The sequence below is a fragment of the Vidua chalybeata genome, chromosome Z, assembly GCF_026979565.1.
Source record: "Vidua chalybeata isolate OUT-0048 chromosome Z, bVidCha1 merged haplotype, whole genome shotgun sequence".
In the NCBI taxonomy this organism is placed as follows: domain Eukaryota; kingdom Metazoa; phylum Chordata; class Aves; order Passeriformes; family Viduidae; genus Vidua; species Vidua chalybeata.
Window position 1 is genome coordinate 30,102,007 of NC_071570.1, and position 27,345 is coordinate 30,129,351.

At 36.5% G+C, this 27,345-nt stretch overlaps 2 protein-coding genes across 3 annotated transcripts in view; one reads left to right on the forward strand and one right to left on the reverse strand.

Annotated features, from left to right (window-relative positions):
* Positions 1–155: 155 nt before the first annotated feature.
* Positions 156–8,444, forward strand: SREK1IP1 (SREK1 interacting protein 1). 2 transcript variants are annotated; one of them, XM_053931635.1, is made up of 6 exons: positions 156–248; positions 2,695–2,742; positions 4,380–4,520; positions 6,109–6,187; positions 6,815–6,889; positions 7,840–8,444. In XM_053931635.1, the coding sequence occupies exons 1-6, from the start codon at positions 236–238 to the stop codon at positions 8,027–8,029; spliced, it is 546 nt and encodes a 181-aa protein (XP_053787610.1). In that variant the 5' UTR covers positions 156–235; the 3' UTR covers positions 8,030–8,444. The 2 variants fall into 2 exon arrangements, with proteins under 2 accessions (XP_053787610.1, XP_053787612.1); XM_053931637.1 differs by lacking the exon at positions 6,815–6,889.
* Positions 8,445–14,675: 6,231 nt separating this feature from the next.
* The window catches only part of RGS7BP (regulator of G protein signaling 7 binding protein), a 36,511-nt gene continuing 23,841 nt past the window's right edge, over positions 14,676–27,345 (reverse strand). The window contains exons 3-6 of the mRNA XM_053931634.1: positions 26,954–27,084; positions 18,540–18,687; positions 17,211–17,281; positions 14,676–15,705 (exon numbers count right to left, since the gene is read on the reverse strand). Of these exons, the coding sequence (XP_053787609.1) occupies positions 15,614–15,705; positions 17,211–17,281; positions 18,540–18,687; positions 26,954–27,084 (442 nt within the window). The 3' untranslated portion in view covers positions 14,676–15,613. The remainder of the gene's footprint in view (positions 15,706–17,210; positions 17,282–18,539; positions 18,688–26,953; positions 27,085–27,345) is intronic.

Consider the following 27,345-nt stretch of genomic DNA (forward strand, 5'->3'; position numbering starts at 1 on the left):
GCCGACCGGAGTCTTTCCGAGATTCACTGAGAATAAACGTGTCTGAGAAAATATCCGCAGGCTTCTCCACACATTTGTGGAGGTGGTCCCCCACCGTGGCTCCCGTCCTAGGGGTGCTGAAGTCCCCTGCCTTCCCTGGGAGTGGTACGGTCCGAGAGTGCGCCGGGCAAAGCTTTCCGGCGGGGAGAGGGGTCGCTGCGCGTGCGGGCCGGTCCAGTCCAGAGAGAACGGCGGGATGGCTCTGCCGGGTGAGGGGCGCCCGCCCGGGACCGCGGCGGGGCAGGGGCAGCGCCGGGCGGCTCCGGCCCGGCAGCCTGGGGACGGGAACGAGCAGCGGGGCGATGGACAATTGGGACAATTGCGCGGGGAGGGCGCGCGGCTGAGAAACGGAGGGCGTGCGGAGGGCGGCGGGCGCTGCTCCGGTCCGCGCTGCCGGGGGCAGCGGCAGGGAGATGGAGAGGAGATGGGGCCGTGCCCACGCTGGGCAGGAGCAGCCAGGGGCGCTGCGGCGCGTCCTCTTGGGGCTGGGGGACCCCTCCCCGAGCTTCTGGGTGACCCAGCGCTGCGTTCCCATCGCCTCCTTCTCTGAGGTTAGAGCTAAAGAACGGTGGTTGTCAGACTTGGCTTTTCGTCTCCGCTGTCGTTCTGGATTAATGCTTGGGTCCCAGTAGATTGTTGTGAGTCAGGGCAGGCAGAAACACCTGCGCGATTTGCGAGGTGCTCAGGTCTGTGTTGGCCGAACACGATCGCCATTGCTCCGTAGTGAGTTCCTGCCCTGAAAAAGGGGGAGTGTTTGGTTCGAGAACAGCTGAACAGGCCTGAGCTTTGGCAATCTACTTCTCTGATTAAACGAAGGCCTTCATAAGCTTGTTCCCATTCTAGAAGGGGTTTTTGAGGAAGACATGTTTGCATTCAAAAGTTCCCACAGGTTTTCTTTTCAGTCTTATGCTCCAGTGAATGAATGAAGTCCTTAGTTCTGTGCCACTTGTTAATTGTCTTGAGAATTAAGATACAGGAAGAAGAAGGAGTGAGAAAGGAAGCTTCTGGCAGTTAGTTTGCTTTTAGTCAGTTAAAATTTCATCTCAACTCCTGCTTCTAACATAATTTAAAACCTAAAACAATAACAAAATTTCAGTCCTAGGAATTTGGTAGGAATATTTGATGACAATATTTGCATTCTTGATATCTGCTGGGTGTCTCTTTTGGAGAGCCTGGCTTACACGGGAGAATTCTGTTGTGTGCACATGACTTTACTGACCTTCCTTGGCTGGAACACCAAATCCTTCTTTATGTATGGGTCAGCTATGCAGTGGGGTTGAGGTTGACTCAGAAATATTTCAGAAAATTGGGACAAAGTAGGTGGCTTGAGTAATCTTGTTTTCTAGTCCCAAGGAGTAGTGAAAAAGCAGATGCTGGTTTGAGTGGTTTTCTGATGTGACCATTGCAGGTTATAGGTATGATTTTGATTTTTATTTTGTGACTCTTTCTTCTCTGTATCCTACTTCCTTATCTCTCTCATGGGTGTCCTTCTAAAGGTAGGCACAAAACAGGTACCTGAACACTGCTGACTTTGAAGGGAATATGTAATACTAAGGGTTTGGGATCTGCAGAAAGTCATCTGTTATAGTGGAATGTATGGATCTTTGTTGCTTGGCTTTCCAACACTCTCTAAGGCATACACCTGAGTTGTCCAAGTTTCCAAGGTAGTTTTTTCAACTTGGGGTTTGAAGGTTTCTGTTATTTTGAATAGAATTTTCTAAAGACAGTGCTTGTTTCAGTAAGTCATAGTTTAAATTAATGGGACCCATATACTCAATTTCTGATAGTATATCACTGCTTAAGTTGCTGGGGTTTTTCTGCAGTATTCAGTTGGGAGATAGAATGACATCCTTTGATTTTGGGAATTCAATTGTCACTTTCATTACCAATAGGTTAAATTATTAAAATTAAGATTGATCTGTTGGGGGGTGGGACAAATCCCTGGTGTTTCTTCTGAATTGTGTCTTACTCTGTCCGTTTAACTTAACTGTTGTATCCCATGTGAGAATCACACACTTTCAATACCTAAAATTTGCATTATTCAGATCTTTTTCCTGCTTAGAATCCAAACTTTTCTGTTAACTGTCTTTGCTTTCTTACACATTTGCTTTCTTGCATTTTTTGTGTTTGGTGTCATGTTGTCTGGATTCAGAATAATTTAACGTTTTGTTGACTTTTAAATTTCCTTCTTTGTTTTCAAGGATTGATTTTTTTAATTTGGTTTGGTCTTTTTAATTGCCTTGTAAAGTCACTTCTTGTAATTAAAATATAAATCACTTCAGAGTTTCCAGTTAATGCCTGTCAACATCCTTGCAGCGGTAGAATGTATTGTGTGCTACAGATCCCTGGAATGTTAGGTGTCTGTTACTGTGTTCATACTGTTACTAAACAAGTGGAAAGGTCACAATAAATCAAATTAGGATTTGGCAGTAAATTATAAAAGACTAAATGATCTCTAGCAGTTTAAATTAGTCAAGTGTGTTTTGATAGATTACTGCACAGAAAAGTAGCAGTTTTTTTAAAGAGATCTTGGTGTACTTAATACTCTTGAGGGGCGATCACTTCTGTCTGTATATTGACATTTTCAAGCCACATTTGAAAGAAACTTGAAGGTTCTCTTCAGCAGCACCTAATTGGTGAAATTTTCTCTTTCAGGTGGAAATAAGGATAATATCAGAGCTGGATGCAAGAAGTGTGGCTACCGTAAGTCTGTAATAAGCAGTATGAAGTTACACTGTTTTCTTCAGTTTATGGTGTTGGGTGGAACTGCCTTTTGAGGAGAGAGGGGAAAAAAAGGAAAGAAGTATTCTCCCTTGTTGCCCAGACATTTGTCAGTTGAAATTACCATGTTATCTTTCTTCTGTTTATTTCATGTTTGTTCGCTGGTTTCTGACACTTACCAATGCTTTTTGAGTTTCTCAACAAAAAAAATTACGCTATTTTATTAATACATACTACATTTCAATGCAATTACTTGAGAAACTTTTAATTGAAAGCACCTTCTTTGATATATACTGATATAAGCAGTTGTGCTTCTTCTGAATCTGACTGCAAAGAGGCAGGCATTTCAGTTGAAGTTAAATCCAATCTAATTCACCAGAAAAATAGTTTAAAATCTGTATAATCTTTTATGCTAAGAAAATATTATTTTGTGCATTGTGTATTTCAAGAAACAGCTACCTTTATTGCTTAGAAGTTGTACAATTTGCATTTAGCTCATGCTTTGGATTATACACTGATTGTAAATGTCTGTGGCTACTTTCCTGATTAATGGAGACAGGTCTTAGTGAAGATTTTTAATTTTTAAAATCACTGACTCTTATTTTTAGAACATTGGAGGAATGGACACTGTTTTGTACTGAATTGTCTTTAACTTTTAGCACAGTGGCTTAAGCTGTTTGCGTTTTTTATATGAGTGTTACATTGGGTGACAGGAAAAAAATTTCTTCATTCTTTCACTTCAGACTTTTTCAACAAATTTTGTCAACGACTTGCTGTGTGTATCTGTTCCTTCAAAGAACAGTGGATATAAATATAGATTTAGTGCTTTCTTTCTACATGCAGCAAGTATCAGAAGCTTTCTGAAAGAGAAGGAAACTTGTAGTCATATCATGTGATCCATGTTTATATGTTCCTAAAATATCTGTCTTCAAGGTGTAGGTAGTTTGTTTTCATCCTTACTAAGAACATGAGCTTATTTCAATTACTACTTGAATTATTGTGTCTCCCAAACCATATCTTCCTTTTCTTTAAATTTCACTTTTTAAAAATTGTAATGAGTGTATTCAGCACAAGGTTTCTAGCTGGTCATGATTATCAAGATGTAACTTAAAAAACTAAAAATACTGGTCAGGCAGTAGTTTAGTCAGTATTAAGTGCTGGCTGTTAAAGATTATGTCTCATAAGTAAATAGGATTCTACTATTTCACTAGGGGGAGTTAAGCAATGCAACACTTACTGCAGTTTTTTAAATATTTCATGCTATGTTTTTAGGTAATTTCTTAAGAAAGCACCTAAGACCATTAAAAAATAGAAACTAAAGTTGAAAAAAAATCTTCAAATTAGCAGAATAGGAGAGAGGCCATAAAGCACTCTTAAATAGAAGAGCATTGCACAACCTATCAAATTCTTGGAAAGTTCTTCAAAGTAAGCTTTCTCCTGCTCCTTTCACAGATCACAGCCTACCTTTTTTACTTTCACTTCTCAAAACTGAATAATACAAAAATCAATTTTCTTTAGTGTTTTTTTTTTGTTTGTTTGTTTTTGTTTTTGTTTTGGTTTTTTGGGTTTTTTTTTTTTGTAAATTGTAATTTTTCTTTCTGTATATTTATTTTGTTCAGCTGGTCATCTGACATTTGAATGTCGAAACTTCCTCCGAGTAGATCCTCAAAGAGATATTGTTTTGGATGTTAGCAGCACTAGCAGTGAAGACAGCGAGGAAGAGGAACTACAGAGATTACAAGCCATGCGTGAAAAAAAGAGTAAGGTTGTTTTTTATGGGTTTTGGATAATAGTCTTCTGACGTGCAGGGACTCTCATTTTATCCTTTCTGATAACTCTGTCTAGTTCTTTTAGACTGTGATTTAAAAATAGGTCTTTTACTTTATGTGTTTAGACTTCAGATGTTTGGTACACCCAAACTCTTTTAGTATTATGATTAATTCCTTCTATAGGAAGTTATTAATGTACTTGTTTGGAATATCTCAAAAGGGCCTCCTAAATACAAGAGATTAATTGATCTTTTACTAAGAAGCTGCTTAGAAGAAAATGACATGTGTGTTCTGAGTTAATCTTCTGATTATGACATATAGTTTAAATATCTTCTAACTACCGAGAAATATGACACCTAAATATGACACCTGAATTTCTCTGCAGTTCCTAAGCAGGATTTTGACTGAAAAAGCTAGTAGACTGGAATTCAGTCATTCATATTTTGAGAAGTACTGTTCTATATCTGGAAGGTCTGAGTATCAACTCCTTGTCAGAGTGAGAATAGATGTTTATCAGATACTTGAGTTCATTTGAATTTGGACTCTAAAGAGGTTGTGCATGTAAGCAAGAAGGGGAGTTTGTTTCACCTCAATGTATTTTAAATGAATGAACATTCTTCTCTTCTGCCCTTCTGTTTTTCATTATGTTTTGTTCTTTTGCTTTCATATGCGCTAGCATTTAGTTCCTACCGAAGATGCTGTTTAGAAAGAAAAAGGGATAGATAGAACCCTGTAGTTAGTTGTACACTTTAAAAAAAGTGGATGGGCTGTTTATCAATAGAGTGCTGAACTGGTATTGCAGTGGTACTTTCTTGGAACAAGTCTCTTCGGAAAAAAATACCTACCATTTACTATGTATTTTTGAATGTAAAGGTTGCATTTTTTCCTAAGCATATTGAAGATGGATATCTGCAGGAAAAACAGCTGTGTCTCACTTATGGTGTTGCTGTTTGTGAAGCATGAAATAGGGATGTAACTCAAGTTACAAGTAACTCAAGGAAGCCTAACAGAATATTATTTTCTTTATTTGTTCTAGTTTTCAGACTTGGACATGTATGTTAAATGTTAAAACTGTTAAAATACAGAAGAATCACAAAATGACTAGGTTGGAAGAGACCTTCAAGATCATCGAGTCCAACCCATGACCTAACACCTCAGTTAAGCCTTGGCACTGAGTGCCACATCCATTCTTTTCTTAAACACATCCGGGGCTGGTGACTGCACCACCTCCCCAGGCAGACCATTCCAGAACTTTATCACCCTTTCTGTGATAAAGAACAGATATGAAAACCTGAATCTGGTGTAAATTTATAGGAAAAGGTATTTTTGCTATATTTTACAGGCCTTCCTTCATTCTTAGTGCTTAGATCAATGTGAATACAATGTAAGTTGTGTATAAAAGTCCTGCTGCTACTGCAATATATTTCTGAAATTGCTAAACTAACCAGAATTTGAGGGAAGAAAAAGAAAACTTTTTAACAAGAATTTTGTAGTAACTTGACATTGCTACTGAACCTAATTTTTAATGCTGATATTAATTCAGACAAGTATTTTGTAAACTTTAACTTTCTACCTATAGATTTAAATGAAGAGGAAGAAAAAAAGAAACAAAAAAGAAGAAGCAAAGAGAAAACAAAATTAAAAAGACCGAGAAAAAGGTAACCTTCACACACCTCTTTTAATCTCAAAACACAGCTTTAGAAATATTTTTGAGACTTGTGTTTTCTCAGGAAATATTGCTTCTATTGATGCAACTTTCTTTCAAGTACTTCTTCCATTTGAAAAGTTCTTTTTTTTCCCAGTGAGAACTGAATAATAGTAAAATAACGGTAAGGTAAATGTTCTTAGATTAGTGCTAGAGACTAGGCATTCTGCTGTGGAGTTAGGATCATAGGAGTTTTGAAAGCTCTAGCAAGTTGCAGGTCTGCAGATCAGAGAAAGCAGTCCAACTGCTGTCCAACTCTAAGCAAGCTGTGATGGGAAAAGAACAAGTCAGGAGGATTGTGGGGTTGGTCCCCAGCCTAGCCAGGGTGGAGAAGGTTCTCTGAAATTCAGAGACTGTAGGGTTCTTTGTGTGCACACATGCATATGTAAGCACACCTGCAGGCTCTGAGTAACTCGCAGTTATCAAAAGGGAAACTTCTGTAATATTGAACAGGTGTTGAGTTTTAGTGTACCTGTTCGCGTAGAAGCTTAAAATGTCATAATACCCCAATGTATTGTGAATCTGAGTTCTGGCCTGTGGACTGACTTCATTTTTTTGGGTTTTTTTCTTTTTTTTTAAGTGAGACTATAGATGAGACTAATGTTTCTTCATTAAGACAATTGATAAGAGAATGTGCCAGGAACTGCACTGGAAGGTACAAACTGTAAAATGTATATGGATACCACAAGATGTCCCTCCAAAACAAAGAAACAGGATTTAATACCTGTTGTACTTGCATTTTTCCTTTTCCTTATTTACATTGTGTAGCTCAAACTTCCACTTTTGAAGACAGCCCTTACACTTGTGAAGAAATGGAACAGAAGAGAGTCAATCTGGTTGTCGGTTTTGTGAGAAATGAGGCTCACTCTTTAAATTTTTTAAAAGTTTAATAAGGGATAAAGCAAAAGTAACAGTGCTGGGTGCATAGCCATAGCCAGGTGCATATGGTTAAATATAACAACTTTTCTTACATACTTTTTCATTGCATTGGTCAAATCCATATTAATGAATATTATACATACTCAAACATTCCTTTGAGTTTACATGTTCTGGGAATTCTTTAGCTTAGTTCAACTCCTGACCTCATCTTCTTAAAGTATGTGTCACAATGCAGATGTGACTTTTGAGATTCTTGTATTTTATTTCCTCTCAATAGTATGAGCTGCAAGAACATAAAATTTTTTTGTAACAGTTTCTCTTAGATTTTTGCATCAGGGACGTATATCTGAAGGCATTAATTAACATTGTTACTGATCATGTGGTATTTTAAAAACAGAAGCTCATTGTTGTCATACTTTATTTTTTGATGATATGTACTCTGGGTCTTTCTTTTCTCAAAGACTGAAAACCCACACAACTTGCCTATTCCATTATTTTTTATTCTGTATTATAAACATACTGCTTTTCCGGCATGAAAGTCATATTAGCAAAGTCATCATTTAACTTAAACATGCAGGCCCAGATATCGTAAGTCTTCCAGTGGATGCTACTGTACAAATTCTACACCAAATTCAATTTGTGACATTACAAAAATACTGACACCTTAAATTATTATTGTGTCATTTTCCTTCTTTAATTACATATTGATCTGTATTTTTTTACTAGATCTTCCTCATCAAGTTCAGCAGAAGAGGATGAGCCAAAGTCAAAAAAACAAAAATCACACAAAAAAGAAAAGGAAAAGGGGAAAAAGCATAAATCTAAGAAAGGAAAGCATCACAAAAAGGAGAAAAAGAAGAGACGAAAGGAAAAAAATTCATCTTCTAACAGTTCAGACAGTTCAAGCAGTGACTGACATAGTGGTCTATTTTTGCTTTTGCTTCTGCAGAGAAGATGATTTTCCATTCATAGCAAGTTTATTTATGCTTTGCAATGCTGTTTTAAAATGAGATTTATTTTTTTTTTTCAGAACTCTATTAGCATGCATCAAATTATTAGATTAATCATTTTATGAAAAAAATCTGCTTTTCTATTTCAGGTTTATTAATACTAAACCACGCAACTACTTCTTCACTCTTATTTTTAGTTCAGTTGTGATTGTGTTTGAAATCTTTACAGTAGGATGTAAAGGGTGTGAATTTCAGTTTGCAAGCCTTTGTGTAGAAAGACACGGACTTAAGTATGCTTAATGACAGAATGTTTACACCAAATTTGAAAATTCAAGTGAGATTTTCTATTACCCTTTAAATAAATGTATGTTTTACACAACATTTTCTGCTTACATACATTAATCAGTAAGAGCAAATATGAATCAGTGTTCAGGTCCTGAGAGGGGAAGAATGAGCAATGAGAAGCTAAAAAAGATTGATCCTTCCAAATTATCTTCTAAAATTGATCTAGTCATAGACTGTGAAACATAATTACACATTCTTTTGGCAGGATCACTATAAGCAAACTGAAAATAAACAGAAGCAAACAAAAGTTATCAATTTTTAAAGTCCTTTTTCCATGGGTTTTGTTCTTTTACAGTTATGGCCATTTCATCTTTGACATAAATGTAAAGGTTTGAATATCCAAACAAGACTTCTAGTATTAAATTAGCTATTTCTTAATTTATGTCAATTGTTATTAGCTTTACTTTGCATGCATAAGACTTCTGAAGGCTAACCCTGCCATAACTCCTGCTGTTGTACAGGCCCCAAGTAGTGATTGCATCCCTGCTACTCTACAGCCTCCAAAGCTCTTGCAATACAAAGGTGATGCTAGTACAAAAGAGTGCCATTCCCTGTCAGCTTATCTCAGATACAGAATGAAATGCCTATTTCCAGAAAGAAAGACAAGAATAAAGCATGAGTAGTATGTGGGGTGGGCATGCCGAATGTATAGACTAGTGAAGAGTCAGCAACCTGCCTTAGAATAAACTCTGAAATGCAAATCAGTCTCTGTCAATAGGCACCAGGAAACAAAAGCAGATACTTGGTGTTTCCTTCAGTCATCTTTCCCAGGCAGTGGAAGCAAAATGTGCACATCGCCAATTGAGCCGCTAAGCTGGGAAACAAACTGAGCTGTAAAATGCACCAAGGCCTGGAACAGCTCAATTGAAAATTAAGCTCTTGCTTCACAAATAGCCAAAGGAAATACACATTCACAGTACAAAAATTCAGCATTCTCTACAATTTGTGAGCCTCCAAGGAAAACCCTTCAGTCTCTTTCACAATTTAGAGTACATCCATTTCTTCAATGTACCTAGAATAATTGAAAGCTTCTTTCAACACAAATAATTTTGTATAACAGGTATTACCTTAATTTGAATACATATCAGATGAGGATGGTTGAACAACAATTCAAGAATATTTTTCTCTTATTCTGCCAAAATTACTCCTCAATACTTAGTAGCTTTCATGGTCTTTAGAGGCATATTAACAATATACTTGCTGTCTTCATAAACTTCTGAAGTCTTTTACCTGCTACTAGCATCATTTTGCAATGTGAGGAAAGTGGTGTGTACATCACTGATTGCAATTTAATATTAGCTTCCTGTGTTGATGCTGTTTGGGTTTTGCTTTTATTTTTTTTTCTTCTATATCTTCTCTGTATTTTTCACACATGTATTTGTAGCTCTGTCACCTATTGTATTAGTAGCTAGTTTTCCCAGTACTTCTCCATGGCCTTTCCCTAAGCAGAAAGAGAAAATGGATTCCAGAGCTCCAAACCCCAGGAGGTGCAAGGTGCTATCTCAGTTCTTCCTGGGAACCAAGGCTGAGAACAACTCTTGGAGATACATTCTCATGGACAAAGTATAGCTAGTGCTGAAGGAGAGGTTCCAGAGGAGGGGCTTGACCTGGGAGGAAGACCAGGCTTGACCACTTGTCCTCCTAATTGGTGATTTTTGTCAATTATGCTAATTTCCTAAAACCTATAAAAATGTACTCACCCCTGGGGGGTGGGGTGGGCTTTTGTGGACATCTTTCCATAACTGCTCCTGAAGGCCTTCAATTAATGATGGACAAACAAAGTCTTAGCCATAGGTACCCAAGAGGTAGAACAAAAGGAAAAATAAATTCTTTGTGATGCAGTATTATTATGCAGCTTTATAACTGTGAGGTTTTGGCTTCTTTTTCCTTGAAAAAATAAGTCATAGTGAAGAATCATAGCTCGGAATTGCAACAACGCAATTATGGATAGAAAAAAAAATGCAGCATCTAGCCATGAACTTGGAATGGAGTAAGTAACATTTACAGGCTTATTCTTTAAGGATGTGAAAGCTGCTGAGATAATGCATATTGAACTCTGTATTTACTCAGTGCTTTTGTAGTTGACAACAGGAGAGAATGTCATAGCTGCAGGCCCCTCTAAAAAGTATTATGAGTAATGAATTGGACATGGTGCTTGTTATCTGTTTCATGTAACAATCAGTTCTAGGAAATCCTCAGATGTATTTTTAGAAGATCATCTTTTGCAATTCCTCACATCATCTCTCCCCAGTCAAAAAAGGACACAATGCAACAAATACATACACAGTCTCTGTGTATGCAAAATAGAATGTCATACATCCCAAACTTTTTCTCTCAACTGATGATTCAGTTGTGCTCTGAAGTCTCCACAGCAGAGCCAGCGGTGAAGCTGTTAAAAGGTTTTACTGACATTCCCATGTCTTGGGCAGCCAACCTATCTTACCTTGTGCAAATTACCACACATCACAGACTCTCTTGGCCAAACAAACACTTGGAGCCTCTTACTACAACACCTTTGCCCCACGACAGTAGTACCTGAGAAAGGCATTAACAGAAATTCTGAGATGCAAATCACTATAAAAATAATAAGGGTGAATAGAGAAAAATATGTCAAAAATGCTTTGTAGTAAAAATACCAGCACATTTGCATTGTTCACAAGAAATTCTACTATAACAATCTATGAAGATGAATTTAGGTGATAACACAAAATGAGGTGGTGGTAGTAGAAAATAAAAAAGGTAGAAGAATAAAGAAATCAAAGAGATTAGGCAAAAAAAGAGGAAAAATTATTTGAGAGAGAAGATCAGAACAGGTTTATCTAGAAAAGCAACGTTAGAGTTTAAATAATAGCAATAAAGGAGAAAACTCTGAAAAAGGTTTGTTGAGTAGAGTTCATTTAAACTTCAGCAAGATGTACTCAAGATGTGGTTTAGTTTTCTCTGTAAGCTAAATATTTGTCCCACTGAGAAAGTGTCTGTGAAGGAGGGATAATTCTTATTGTCTGTACTGTATATTTTCCTGAGGCTTTAATCTAGTATAATAGTTTATAAAATACCCTGGCAGAATTTTGACCATCAGAGAATTTCAACAAACAATAAAGTTGACCTGTAAGAAACACATTGTATATGTTATTAATTATCCAGGAGTAGATTCAGGCTGAAAATGGGCAGAAACTTTGTCTTCATCAAAGAACTGCAGTTCCAGAAGAGCTAGAAATAACTTGTGGAAAAGAGAGCTGAGTACATACAATGGCTCAAATGAAGATATGCTTGCATTAGACAGCAACAGACTGGACAAACAGAAACAAGTGCTTTCTTGGACACCAGAATTCCCATTACTACTGGTACTCTACTACATTTTTTAAAAAATGGAAGTGAGAGAAGAACCACTCCAAGAAATTTTACAGATGACACAAAATAAGGTAAAGGCTCAAAGTACTAGTGAGACGGAGACTGGTAGTTCAAAGCCAAGTGAGTTCAGGCTGGAAAATGTCTAAAAATGGAAACATGAGGCTAGATCTGAACACCAGATTATGCATACACTGGGAACAGCTTAAATTGAAGAAAACCAAATACCACATTAGAGGGTACAACCATCAATTAAGGAATAAAGGTATACCTCTTCAAACATGGCTGGGGCTATTTGTAAAACTGCTACAAGAGAAGAGAATCTCAGGGAAAATAGTTTTGGATTTGAGATGAATTATTCAGCTATAGAATAGTTAAAAGTCACTATTAAAACTTTTGCCACACCATGATCCCTAGAAAATATGTCCTGTCCACCTGTATTTAGCCTAGCTAAGTTCTTTTTGAAGCAGAAAAGGTTGATTGTGCTGGTAAAAGGTAAGTTTTCCTGCATGTCAGTCAGTGCCTTCAAGGTCCTAGAACTTAAACAGGACCACAAACTTCCCAAAATAATGCTAGAAGTCTCCTCATTGACTGGAGTAACTTATGACTTAGTATGAGCAGAAATAGATGTTTCTTTAGCTTCTCTTGCCTCTTGTCCATGAAGCTGGACAATAGATAGGATATCTCTAACAGAGGTAAAAAGGAATTTCACCATTACATGGACATAAGACCAAGAGGCATTTAATGCACCACTATATATTTATTCCTCAGATGGGATATAAGTTAGTTATTGTATTTCTCCCATTCTCTGACACAGATTTTCTGAGTTGTATCGGATATACATGGACCTATTATATAAATTAACATGCAGATTTTGCATTTTAAGTTTTCATTTTGGGTAAGTTAACATCCAACCTGCTGCATGTGTTAGTGTGCTGTCTATTGCTGTAAGCTTGTATTTTGATTCTGCTCTGAAAAATTTAGACTTTACAGTGTACATAGATATTTGATTTCTTGGATTAGTCATTTATGACACATGAAGTATTTTTTTCACATTAAATATCTGTGAAAAATGGGTGATACCAGTGGAAGGTGGCTATACAGAATCTGGTTTTGAAAAGCTGAAGCTGCACAAAGTTTTAGTAAAAAAAAAAAAGAGTTGGTGAAACTTGACATATTTGGTGGGAAGAGGAATTTTTACTTGCTTCCTACCCTGCAAAAGAATGATGGTGCCTTTAACTCGCAACACTTTAAACTGAAATGTTCAAACTCCAAGAAGGATTTAGAAAGCAAGAGCTGCTTTCCTCAGTATTCTCCCTGAATGGCTTGTTTCCATGCATTTGGGGGTTTATTGTGAATTATTTCAAAGTACTTGGAAAGTGAATAGTTCTAAATAATCTCTAAATAATTTGTATATTATTTCATTGAGGGAACTTTTAAACTTTGATCCTACATTGCTGAGTTCCATTAAACTAAAATGTAGTAATATAATAAACTTTTATCTTTTACCAACATCATGTTCTGAGGCTTAAAAAGTTTTCTTGTTTCCTTTTGAAGTAGTAAAAGATAATCCACTGCATTCCTAAGTAAACCAATTTTTATCCCTTGACACCTCTTCAGATATTTACTAGGACTTGGTTCATATCACTATCTGTTAAGAGAACTTCCATTCACCCTTGAGCACCAATATTCCTTAAGTGGCCATAAAGCTTGGGAATTACAGCATGTCTCCAATTAGGATCAGTAGGATAATACAAAAGGCTTCAGATAAGATGCTAGATTGCTTAGAATTATAGAAAGGCTTCAAAACGAACAAAGACTGCGATTTTAGTAGGCTTTAGAGGAAGAAGAAACACTGCTAAAGTTTCCAGAATAACAAAAGGTACAAGGATGCATATTACTGTACACTTCAATATACAGCAACCTCAAAGGGCTTTGAAGACAACATGTTCAAGTCTTATCACAGAACATGCTGAAGTTAGGGAACTCCCTGTGATATGACTGATGTCAAAAGCTTTGTAATATTAAGATGTTTATAAATTTATCTTACTAATGTATATTCCATTGTAATAGCTGTGGTTAAAACACAGAGATATAGGCTGTCATGTAACTTGGCATATGAAATTCCCTGTGATGGTATGTGGGCAGGTAATGAATTAGACAAGGTCAGTACTTTATCTGCCCATCTGATTCTCTGTATATACCAAAAAACCAGGACTTTTAAAGAAATCTTGTGTGAAATTTTCTTCCCCTTTTCTTTCTCATGGCATCACTGTATGTTCAGTCTTGAATTCATACTCTTTTTCTTGGCACTAATGTCTTTCTTTTTCACTGATGCTGAACAAAAAATAATTGGTTAATTGTAACTACTGATCAATTTTGCAGACAATGTTTTTAATAGCTATTAGACACCAGGAGTTGTTTTTACAAGGTTTTAACATTTGCAAAATCTAGTGTATCTGTGGGGATGGAATCATAGAGTGAATCTATTGCTTTGAGACTTCTAATGAAAACATGTCAGTGCTCAACATTATGGACAACAGCTCTGATTAGTGAGCATAAGGTTTGTGAGAAATGTGCAGAAAACTTTAAATAATTAACTTGGAAAAACATTGTGCTGTGGACTTTGATCCCATTCTTCTTAAAAATGTTGTTTGCTCTCACAAGCACAGAGTTTTGTAGAGATCTCCCCATTTCAGATGCTTTGGAATATATATGCCTAAGAATAGTTCATGACCTGAAATCTTCAAACATGTTGAAATGACCTTTTTTTGTGCTATTTAAAGAATTTAGTCATGCATATGTTTTTAATCTGTCTTTGTAAATATACTTGTTGAAATGGAAATACTGTCACAAATTTGTGTAGTACTCTGACAACAAAATTAGAAAAAATACAATACCACTAGAAACAAGACAACATTTAATTTAAATAAAAAACTTTATTAACAATGTAAAACGTTTAGTATCTTACAGTCTGAGATAATTTTGGCATGCCTTATAAGATCAATACTTGATATGCAGACACCATGCTTTCAATTCTACTGGCAACAAAATGGGTTTGCATTGTGTTTTTACATTGTTTATTTTAATACACCTTCTTTTAATAAATTATTTATTTTTTCCAAAAGCTTGTAGATATACTATTGGCTTAAAAGGAAATTTGTTGCTTTTAATCATTGTACAGTTTGTAGATATTATGATTTCTCTGTATTTACAAGTCCTACTTATATTCATATATGGTTTTTTCATCATAAATTAAGATATTTTTCTAAAAAGCTTTGAAGTTGAGATACAGTGGAAGACTAAATATGAATGAGAGCACAAAAAGCAACTGGAGATTTTGTACAAATTCTGTTACAATATTGTTTGAATGTCTTAGAACTTTAATAGTTTTGCTCTTAAATAGTTTCCCATTCTTAAAGCCTGTGAGAGAATGATCAAATGTTCTTCTATGCTTAAAGACTGTTAGAGTATGATTTTAATATGATACTAGTAAGAGTACTGTACTACACACAAACTTTTAGCTGCAGTTCAAACAATTAAAAAAAACCTGCTAAAATTATATATGAATCATAATTCACGTGTCTTCTTTGAGTGATTGAAAGCAAGCATGCAAAACATACTTCAAAAAGTTTTAAATATTCTAGATCTATTCCACAGCCATTTTTTGACCACCATAATTTGAAAGTATTAAAACCCTTATTTGGAAAGGGGGATGGAGCAGAAGACAAAAATGAATAGCCTAGTGTAGAAAATATGCTGTATAATCAAGATTAGCCATTTTTATCTTTTCAGTGTTCAAATAATAGTGGTTTAATCAAAGTCATTATTTCCTTGGTGCTTCTGTGCCTAAACTTCTAACTTGAGACAAGACAACACAATCCAAAGAATCTTCGCTTCCGTCTTCTTACCAGTGGATATGGAGTCAAGTTTAGGAGGCTGCTATCATCTGTGATGAAAAACCCCATGTTTTAACACAAGTGTGTACACATATGAACAGAAAAGAGATTTCATCATTTATGTGTCCTAGCAGCACCTACATGATCACAGAATCACAGAATCATTTATGAGTCTAAGATTGAGTCCAACCTACAACTGATCAGCACCACATTGACCAGACAACGGCACTAAGTGCCAGGTCCAGTCCTTTCTTGAACACTTCTCTGGGCATTCTTCTACACCACCTCTCTGGGCATTCATTCCAATGCTTGACAACCCTTTCTGTGATGTGGTAGATCCCATAGAGCACAGAAAAAATAATAACCTGAATTTTGCATTTGAGAGTCTTACAATGCTAATTAACAGGATCTCCATAATAATGATGGTTACCTGATCCTGGGGCATATCTCCAAGTTTTAAAACTTTGGGATGCTTCATGTCCCGCACAGGGGGTCAGTGATTTTCTGGTCATTGTTGAAGGGCAGTGTAGATGCCAGGCAACAAAGAAGAATTCTGTATGCCTGTTCTGAATTCAAGTTTCTCTATACATTATATCCCTCCAATTTGTCTTTCCCTTCCTTATTTCCAGCACATCTTTTGTTCTAGACTAAGCCTAGACCTTTCATCACTCTTCCAGTCTTTACAATGGTATGTCTGTATCACAAGTGATGCCCTTTTTCCTTTCAACATAGTTTTCAATCAAGTTATCCTGCCATGAAATCTTACTTGTATAATGAATACAATCATTCTATATTCACCTCTTAGTGTATTATGAATGCTAGGCTGCTTAGTTACTTGGGATAAGATCTAGGACACATTCAGTACATTTCATCAGTTGCCACTGTGCAAAGACTGCACCACATTTAAGGAACACCCATTATTAAGAAGAAAAATTATTATCTTTTTAATGCTGTTCTCACAAACAAAGAGAGTGCCTGTAGATGTGGAGTATTTAACATGCCAACAAAAAGAAGGCCCATTGCTAAATACATGCTCAGGATGGAGATCCTGCCCACCTGTGTGTTTCTATGGGGTGCCTGTTAGCTGTCTATCGGAAAAGCAGCCTAGTGGCAGACTCAAGGCAAGTAGCTTTTCTGCAAAGAGTCAATGTCAGGTCACAGAAGCTACAAGCCTTGTAGGGATAAATCAAACCTCATCACTCAGAAGGATCCCTGTCATAGCCTATGCAATTTACACTTTCATTACCTTTGATAAAGAAGGACTCCAGATACTGGGAAGTAGTTCTGCTTCTGCCTTTGTATCACCAGGAAGTCTATTATTTTATCTATAGATACTGTATCTATAAATTTCAGAATACCTCATGTGAAGCTCAAGAAGCCAAAGATCACATACTAGATTCTGGCTCCACTGAATCAGCAGTGAAGAGATTTTGCCTAGATTTTTCTTTCTGTAGTTTCCATTAAAGGACCCTAGATTTTATTTTTTTGTATATAAAGGAAGGTAAACCCCTCAATTATCTCAATTTTTATTAAATAAAGAAAATTCAAAACTTACCTTGATTTTTCAGTGGTAAAGGCATCGTCTCCCTGAGTTTACTTAAAAGGTTTTTCATTTCTCTCATATCTCTGTGGATACAACAGTTAAAAAAGATACAATGGAACAACAGTTGAAGACTGCATGGGGTGTGACTCACAGTATAGCTTTATATGCAAAAACAATGGAGCAATAAATACAAAAATCTATTGAGCAAGCATTTGGTTTTTACATACATGTATCAGAAGATGCATACCAAGAGAAAGAGCAATAAAACTAATAGGGAGCATTTTTATGAGTCTGATACTAACTTTTCCTGGTTCAAATTTATGACCTATTCTGGCACTTGAGTATTTCATGTAAAAGCCTCTGGGGGTACAATGTCATCCTAGCGGCAAAATACACAATATGTCTTAATATTAGCTAATACTAATATCATCTTCATACCTCTTATCAGCATTTTGTAGCTTGTGCCATGAATGTGTTTCACTGTTCAGAAGAAAATTATAACATATGCAACTAACCCTTGACACTTAACACTGCACATTAAATGAAAATTTTAGGAACAGGGCTATCATTCTCACCTGCCTTTGGAGGACTCTGGCATTAGATTTTCTGAAAGGCAGATGATGGAAAATATGATAACAACACATCATCTCCAAAAGCAAATCACATTTTGGTATGTTTTGAAAGAGACCAGAAATTTCCAAATAGTTTCTGTTTTGCACATCGATGGCAGATCTACAGGCTTGTAATGTCTTAATGCTTTCAGGATTTAAATCCCATACGGTCTTGCTTCATTCATCTACACATAAAATGGTTCTCAGAAATGCAGCAGCATGATTAATAAAAAATTGCGCTATTTATTCTCCACATTATGGCCCAGTAGAACAGAACTTGGCTTTATGCAAATCAGCATGATAACAATTCAAATCTCAGCTGCAACTTAGTATACAAAGCCTCAAAATAGGACTTTTTGCAAAAAAATGTTGGCCATCAGGATTACTCTCTAGTAAAGGGTCTCATTTTTGTCTTTCAATTGCATCGTTAAGAGAGTAAAAATAATACCGCTACAATATTCCCCTCCTCTCCTAAAACTTCCAAATTTAAAACTGTGTGCAGAACTAACTGAAATTCTGTGGTTTTGATTTTGAAATGCATAATTGGAGTCTGGCATATTTCAGGTGTGTTTTATAAAATCAGAAACTCTGTTAAATGTACCAGAGAAGTTAACAGGTTATTTAATTTACTTATAATTTTCATAGTAGCAACACTGGTTGTCAAATTAAAAAAGACTAAATAAATCCTAGAAAGACATTTGTTTGTTTAAAAATGAAGTACTACACATACCTGTCAGTGTTTTCAATATCTGTGGAAACCTGCCATAGATGCTGTTGAATATCTGTTGGTGATAATGACGTGTCTTCTAAAATAGGTACTTCAGAACTCTCCTCCACTTTAGTATCTAAGATCTTGGGTGGGCCACAAGGTTCTTTTCCTTTAAAATATTTAAACAAAACATGTATCCCTATTATTTATTGATTAAAACAGATACTCAAATTATCTAATTGATGCTTTGAACTTGACTTTGCACAATACAAATGGAGAAAAAGACAGCTTAGATGCAAACTCCAAGTAAGAACTGTTCAGAAGCAGAGCAGACCATGCCAAGCTAGAAATCAGAGTGCTGCCATACGTTACTCTTACCAATTTAAAAGGATTCAATTAAACTCCAGTGGCTCTCATGGAATACAAAATAATAGCCAGAAGACAAAACAGAACAAACTCAGTGAGGAAACTACAAGGCACATTCTGGAAACAACTTCAAAACTCTGACAGCTAAAGAACATTGCAATCCATGTCTCCGAGTACTACAGCAATACTGAGCAAAAACCAAACACATGTGAAATTTTGTACTTTACAATTTAATAGCAATATAAAGCTGCCACCACCCATAGCCGAAATGCATTACATTCTGAATTTCTGTATTGACACCTATCTAATTCATGCTCCCTATATGAAAATTAAATATAGTGTTGAAATTGAAGGGAGGGGCTTCATGACAGATCTTCCAGGGCTTATGTGAGGAACAGAATGGATAAAGGATTGGATCATGATAATGGAGCATTCAAGAGAGTTAACCATTTTAAGAATATTTTGGTAAACCTGCAAATCTCCTTTGGACTATCTGACAGCATTCCTTTTCTGTAGTGGCAAGTACAATTCTGGCACCAAATACAGAAGAAAATTCACACTGGAGTGCATCCCAGACAACTGTCATTTAAACCATAAAAAATGTTGTATAGGACGTGTTTTTTTGTTTAGCAATTTTTGCAATTGGAAAAGTTTTGACATCAGTACAAATCTGAGTAGTTCCTGTAAGGTTTGACAAAGTACATGAAGGAAAAAAACAGCTAATACAGGTCATTCAGGCCATTTTTTTGGGACACTAGAGGCCAAAACTGCAGACCATGGTATACTGTTCTTCCACGTCACAAATATATATCCCTGCTATCAGGCAGGTAACCTTGTTTTTTAAAATCTAGAATTTCCTGGATCATAAGATTAACATTTTTAGTTAAGTTAGGGTAAGTTATCTAAACAGTTGCATTCTGATAAATTAATCCCTTGAAAAAAAGGAAGAAAAAAAGTTATTCTTAATACCTGTCTCAAATTAGATGTTGCCTATGCTACAGAAGATACTTGTTTATGTTTTAATGCTCTTCAAAGCCACTAGGAAGCCCACAGTTACCTAAATGAATCCTAAAGAGTGCATGACACGACCATAACATATTTAGCCTCTATGAGAATTTCCTGTGTCCTTTCTTTGCTGCTTACTGGCATCCACTCCTAACTTGTGCTTTGTCAAATCCTTCTGTAATCCACTTTAGCCACTGAAATGATAGATTATACCAACAAAAGGAAAAATAAAATGTGATATTTTCTGATGAAGTGGTTTAAGTAAGGCCAGTCAAAACCCCTACATGTCCAGGAGCAAGTTCCAGAGAAGGAGGATCATATTACTCTTTTTCCAAAAGCAGTGGAAATGAAGAAGAAGTGAAGGCATTATAAGGGAGGGGAGACAGAGAGAAAGAGATCAAAACCTTTCTGTTGGTTACAAGTTGTTATGCTGAAAGGTTACTCAATTGCTTGTGGAATAGCAGACTAACCTGCTTCACAGATTACATGTTTTACTCTGTATCACCCTGTAGATTTAACTTTCGAATTTTTCTTGTCCTTAACTGCAGCTTATGCTGTTATTTTAAGGTGATTCATATGGTACAGTTTTCATTGTTCAGTCATATAAGCTTCATTATTTTTTCCCATCATAAGAAGTCCATAACACAACATAATGTTACCAATATCTCACACATTAATTTTTCACTAAAAAGGTTTCAGGTAAACCATCTAATGTGCCACTGATATCACAAAGCATTACTCATGAAACAGGGTATGAGTGGATTGTTCCATTATCTTTAAGTGTCACGGTGGAACCCTGACCTGACCTTTGGTGACATCCTTCAGGGATGTGAAAGGTTTTTCAATGGCAAAAGTAACAGCACTAGATGAAATAACAGTAAAGGTTATTTTTCTCAGCTTGAGAACAGAAGCAGAGACAGTAATGTTCTTTTCATCAGCAAAAAGACAAGCTCTTGCAGATTTGGCAGAATGAAGACACAGATCTCTTTTCACCTGGAAAAAGCTCTTTACCAATAATTCTGTTGTATTATGAACAATTCATGAAGCCTTTCTTGAATTTCAGATCATTTGCTCAGTCTCTTGAAAGCAGTTAAAAAGTCAGCTAATAATAAAGGCTTTGCTTGAATAATGTATGACTCAGGCTTAACATTTCTACCATGGTCACAGCCTATACTGAAACAGAAGCTTCTAAATATTTTCATCCTTACAGTCACTGGTACGGATATCTTCTGTCATAGATACTTCAAAAAAATGGATATGAACCCTTAATTTACTTTCAATGTAGTCAGTGGAAAGATTTTTAATCATTTTAGTTGCAATGATGCATTCTTTCTTTTCTCATCAGTAATTCAGTTTTTTTGTTTGTTTTTTGTTTACTGTAAGAAGCATAAAATGCTTTTGATATGAAATAAAATCAATTTAGTTAAATAATGCTGAGGATCAAACTTGAGTGAGGATAAATGAGAGGGCAGAAAACTGTCAGTTCAGTAAGGTTACATACATCATGTGGTTTTATGTGTCTCACCTGCTGTGCCCCTTATTGTTTCTGTGGTGATCTCTGTGTTTGCTTCCTTCATGAAACCCTAGGCACCTCCTCTTAGACATCACCTAATTTCCACAGAAACTGTGATGAATGAAAAAAAAGATAAAAAAATATGTCCCTCAGTGCTAGTTATATTTCAGAGGAAGTAGACATATATATGCAGAGGAACTATTTGAGTGGATACCAGACTAACAAAGCTGAGAGAATCCCTGTCTCAAAAAAAAAATGCAGTGTTTACATCAGGTTTCTAACCTGGCAATTAAGGATAAATGCACAAGCTATGTATCACAGCTAAAGTACACGAGCAGGAAAACCTAGAAAGGGGAATAGGAAAGAATTGTGCAGGAAGTAAAAAAGGTATTTGACAAATATGGCTAATGGCCTGAAGAATTTAATTCTGCATTTACACTCAGGACCTGCAGAACTTGGATGGAGACTGTGTCACTGAAAGTACTATTATTAAAGAAAATGGAATAGGAACAACGATTTTGTGGTGAAAGTTGTTACCCTCCTTCCATGGCTGTTCTTGTCCAATTCCTTTGCTTCTTCATAGTGTCCACGTAAGAATGGGTGAGTCTCTTGATTCTGTTTCTCCATACCTGTGTGCTCTTCTACACTCTTGCATCTTATCCCTCTTGCACAAGTGATATGTGTAAGTAATAATACATATCTACCAGTCTTTAAATAAAACACTGAGATTGTAGCACAACCATTAAATAATCCTTCCTTTCCCCTTCAAAACTCTAAAAAGCACGTCATTTAAACAAAGCCAAAAAGTAAAAAATCTCTCCACTGAACCAAGGGTTTATTCCTGTAGTTCGTAGCATAAGCTATCACTTTCAGCTACTATTTTAAGGAATTACATATTTTTATCACAAAACACACACTGTAAATACAATAATTAACTGTATTAATTTCTTACATGAAACACAAGTAGTATGCATGTTTGATTTTCCTGTAAGACTCAATTCTTGCCTTTTCGGCATGACTACACAGGTACCCATCACTTTGGTTAGTGTTGGTATCCTTCTGCTCTCATCTGTGTTTATACATGTCAGGTGAGACTCACACATATCAATAACTGTTATTTTTTCTTCATGGTGTGCAATACATAAAATATATGACACTAAACAATTAGGATAAAAGAAATATGTATGCCCAAGTAACTAGAGGAACTAGAGTAACCAGAGGAATGAGACATCTAGTTGGAATTAGGACACTAGACTCTGTAGTAGTTAGCCATAACTTCTGGAATCATAGAAAGGAGGAGTAATAGAATAAATGAGCAGGTAGCCAAAGACTTAGGAACTACAAAACACTTGAATTAAAGATACTTAGGCATGATTCCTTGTGCCCTTTGCAAACTTTCTGAATGCTGAACTGTTGAATCGTTATACATTCTCAACACTGGACTTTTGTAGTGTATGTATCTTACAAAAAAAAAGAAAAATTACTGAAGAGTACTTACCTCAGGTTACTTACTGCATAACAAAGCTGCAACTATGTATGGCTTTTGGCCCCACTGTGGCAGTTACATCTCAAAGAAATAACAGACTATCTGGTTTTTCTAGTAGTGGTTCTATAACAGCAGTAATTTATTCTAAAACACTGTAACCATGCAAGAAATTTCTGTATAGGAAGATTGATATATATATAGCAAATAAAGGAATATTTGTTCAGCTGAAAAGAAAGATAAGGAGATATGAGAAGATATGTGCTGTGAAAGGCAATCAAAAGATCCAGAGCTCAGACCTTCAAATTTTTGTGTGGTGTTTCCTTAAGGGAATAGCTTTCCTAGTAAGACATCTTCTTCCTACTGGCTGAATTTCTCTCAGGAAAACAACATCAGCATCAGCACACTGCCTTAGTTTTATCAGTTCTATAGCTCGTTTGATAAATTCTGATCAAGATACCAATACCCACATTATTATTTACAAGCCACAGGTGGCCGAGAACAGTCTGCATGTCATTCTATTTTAATCTCTGCAGCCTCCTGAGTAAGAACATGAATTGGTGAAATCTCATGGGAGGTTTAAACACCTAACATACATATTGTCTGGCAAGTAAGAGGGCTAGAGAAGGGAAATACTACATCAAATGGAAAATATTACTCACAGAAATGAGCTTCAAGTCACAACAAGAACACCAGACATGCACACTTATGGCTTAAGCAAAGATTATAACGGCAGTACTCTTTGTACACAAGAAATTTTTTTTATATGGTCATTCAGATGATTAAAGACCTGTGAAAAACTAAACAAGTGAAGAAATAAAAAACCTATTGTCCCAGATTGAAAAGCAAGATGTATTCATTTGCCATATGGCAGTTGTCTTAAGTGGGCAGTTTTTCCTTATCTCTTCCACAATCAGTCCTCCCTCTGGGGAGACATCTGCTGATAATGGGCCATTGAGTGTTGCTGCATGACTGATAAGAACTATAACATCCCATTGTGAGATGCTCCATCCAGAGGGAGGAGCCAAGCATTCCTACCTGCATATATAGTCTTGAGTTTCTGGCCCACGAGCACAGCTTTTTCTGCACTAGATTTTCCCAGAGGAACAGTTGCCTCTTCAGAGGAAGACTGCACCCCTTTTCTACAGGATCACTACTCCAACAGAACCACACCTGACACTCCAGGAGGACTGCAGCCACAATTCCAATTGGACTGCTACCAACACCCTGTCCAGCAGGGTGTCAGGTTGTATTCTGACTCTGTCAGTGTTGTTTTGGTTCACTGCATTGTTTATTTTATCCTTTTATTTTCTTCACTAATAAAGAACTGTTATTCCTGCTCCCATATTTTTGCCTGAAAGCACCCCTTAATTTCAAATTTATAACAATTTGCAGGGAAGGGATCTACATTTTTCCATTTCAGGGGAGGCTCCTGCCTTCTTTAGCAGACACCTGTCTTTCCAAACCTAAACACCTATATGTAGCAACATAACAACATATTTTATGCTGATGAGGTTATTGTCTCTTTCCTTCCTAGAGATAAATTTACACACTTCACCTACACTAAAGTATCATTCTCTGTAAGTAAAGAAATCAATGAAAAGTATGGGTTCAGAATGTTCCTTTGAAAACAGTATGTTCTGTCAGAACACAGAACAAATAAGTTGCAAAGTCATCTAGTGTAACAACCCACTGAAAGCAGGGCCAACTTGCATCAGACTGCTCAGGACTATTTCAGTTATCCGTATCTCCAAGAATGGCTATTTCACAGCCTCTTTGAGTGCCTGTCTAGCATGCAGCTACCTTCATGGTGAAAATACAATTAACACAGGACTGGAATTTCCATCATTGCATGATGCCCTTGCAATATTTCTAGGTGTTGCCAATACTAAATATTCAATATAAAAAAGCTATTTTCTATTGGATATTCAAATTATTTGAATCCCTGTCATCATATAGTTTTTGCCTACTATGTATTTTTTTCAAAGAATGTCACAGAAACTAGGAGCCAAGTTACTGTGTTTATCTCTAAAACACTCTATTTGGCAAGGACAAAAAATCACTATTTGGTAAGGACAGAATAACTACCATGACTCACTCTGTGGTGAATTGAGAAACTAAAGCCTATCAAAGTACTGCAAGGTAGGAACTAAGGTGTAACTCCTCTTATCCATTTTTAGACATCTAATAGTTTGATGTTTAGTTTAAGTTATTACTGTAGATTCCATCCAGAAGTAAAAGGGGGAGACAAGACATTTCAGAGTTACTCAGGTCACTTTAAGTTATTTACTTTCAACAGTTCAGCAAATGGTTTGACAACTGTTGCAAATGCTAGGAAATGCAGTACAATCTGTCATAAAAATGACGACTCATTTCGACAGCTACTATTATCTTGTTCTACAATGGCTCTACTGATTTTCTCTCTTCCTATTTTGTAGACTTATTTTTGACTTGAGAAAATAATTGAGAACCACAGTTAAGCATTTACAAATCTCCCATTCTTACTTTCATAATAAAAATACCCCTGGCTTTAGCAGTATTCTACAGATAGATATGGAAAGTACGCTACAGAACCTTTTAGCAAGACAGGAAATGCAACAGGTTCATTACAGAACTTTTCCTTGCTTAACCTGGTTTTTTTATTGATGAGATACTGTCTGGGGAAAGAGTAGTTACAATCAGCACAGATACAGCCCTAATCAGCCTGTACCATCACTGAGCAATGAGGTTATTAAGGAAACTATTCAGTAAATGATCAGCATTTCTACATCTTCCTTTCAGTAGGCACCTAATAAAGTATGAAATTATTAGAGATCTGCATTTTCACTGAAGTGAGGACATCTCCTTTCAGTTCTGAGTCTAGTATTTGCTTTTATAAGGGTGGGCATCTTTTGAACCATATTTACCTACCTTTTGTTATGGTAGTGTTTTAGGAATGATACTCCCCAGTTTAGTGCTATCACTGACATTCTACCAAATCACAGGCCACTCTCTCTCTCCCCCTCCTCTTTCTGTTGGGGCAGGCTGGAGTTGAGAATTGGAGGCACAAAAGGTGAAGATCACGGGTTAAGATAAGAACAATTTACTGGAACCAGTAAGAGATAACCAGCAGTAAGAGGCAAGCAGCAGTGAGATAAGAAAACTAATAGTAACAGCAACACTATTAAAAACATATCTTGCCTGACAAATATGTCTAATAACATTACTAAGTTTGCCCACTCGTCTGACTAATGACACCTAAAACTTAAGGAACTACTCTTTTTAAAAAAGTATCAGACTTTTAAATGGCGAGGACATGAGTGATACATACCTGATAAGACAGACTTCTGTAAGAATGGTGATAAACAGGAACACTCCTTTTTAGTAACTGAAAACCTATCTATAGATATATATATAATTAATTTTACAGTTTGGTGTTTGTTGTGATTTAACCTCAGACATCAGTGAAGCCCCACAGAGCTGATGACTTGCTCACCCTGGTGGGATAAGGGAGACTACTGAAAGGGTGAAAGTGAGAAAACTCCTGGGTTGAGGTACAGTCACTTTAATAAATAAAGCAACACAAGGTATTTATTCATCACTCCCAATGGGTAGACAGACATTCAGCCATCCCCAGGAATACAAGGCTACCTCATGATGACTTGGGAAGACAAATGCTATCACTTTGATATCCTCACTTTCCTTCATCTTCCCCCTCTTTATATGCTGAGCATGATGCCATATAGTCTGAGATATACCCCTTGGATCAGCTGGAGTCAGCTGTCCTCTCACAACTCCTTGGGCTCCCTCAGCATCCTCACTGGTGGGGTGGGGTGAGGAGAAGAAACAGTCTTGAGCTCATGTGGGTTTAGCAATGACTAAAACATCCCTGTATTATCAACACTGCTTCCAGTGCAAATCCAAAACATCGCTCCATGATGGCTACTATGAAGAAAATTAACTCCACCCCAGTCAAAACCAGGACAGTGTTTTGTCTTTCATGAATACCCAGACATGCCCCAAAAGATTGTTCTTTTTCTAAAACAAGTATCTGCATATTTGCAGATATACATATCTGCAATTCAGTACCTTTTCGATGAAACTGCAGTGATCCTAGCAGACATATGGACTTTAGCATTTCTGTTGTGTACATTTCTAAGCAACATTGCAACTGGATATATAGTCTACAGATTTCAGGATGGATTTCACCATCTTCTGGGCTGCAATAAAAGAGAAAAATGTAGTTAGGAATAAAACTAGAAGAATGTGAGTGTCATAAAATCCACTTCCTTACTGTGGCAAGCAACCACATCAGAAACTGCTTCACAAACTATTATGCTCTTTCTACCTAACAGTATTTACAAACAATTAATTAGATCTGTAAAACTCTAGGCTTCACATAGCTGAACTTGGGCAGTCTCTGGTAAAATTGCATGTCCTTATTCTCTCCTCTGCATGATTTCGGGAAATGGGTAAATAAG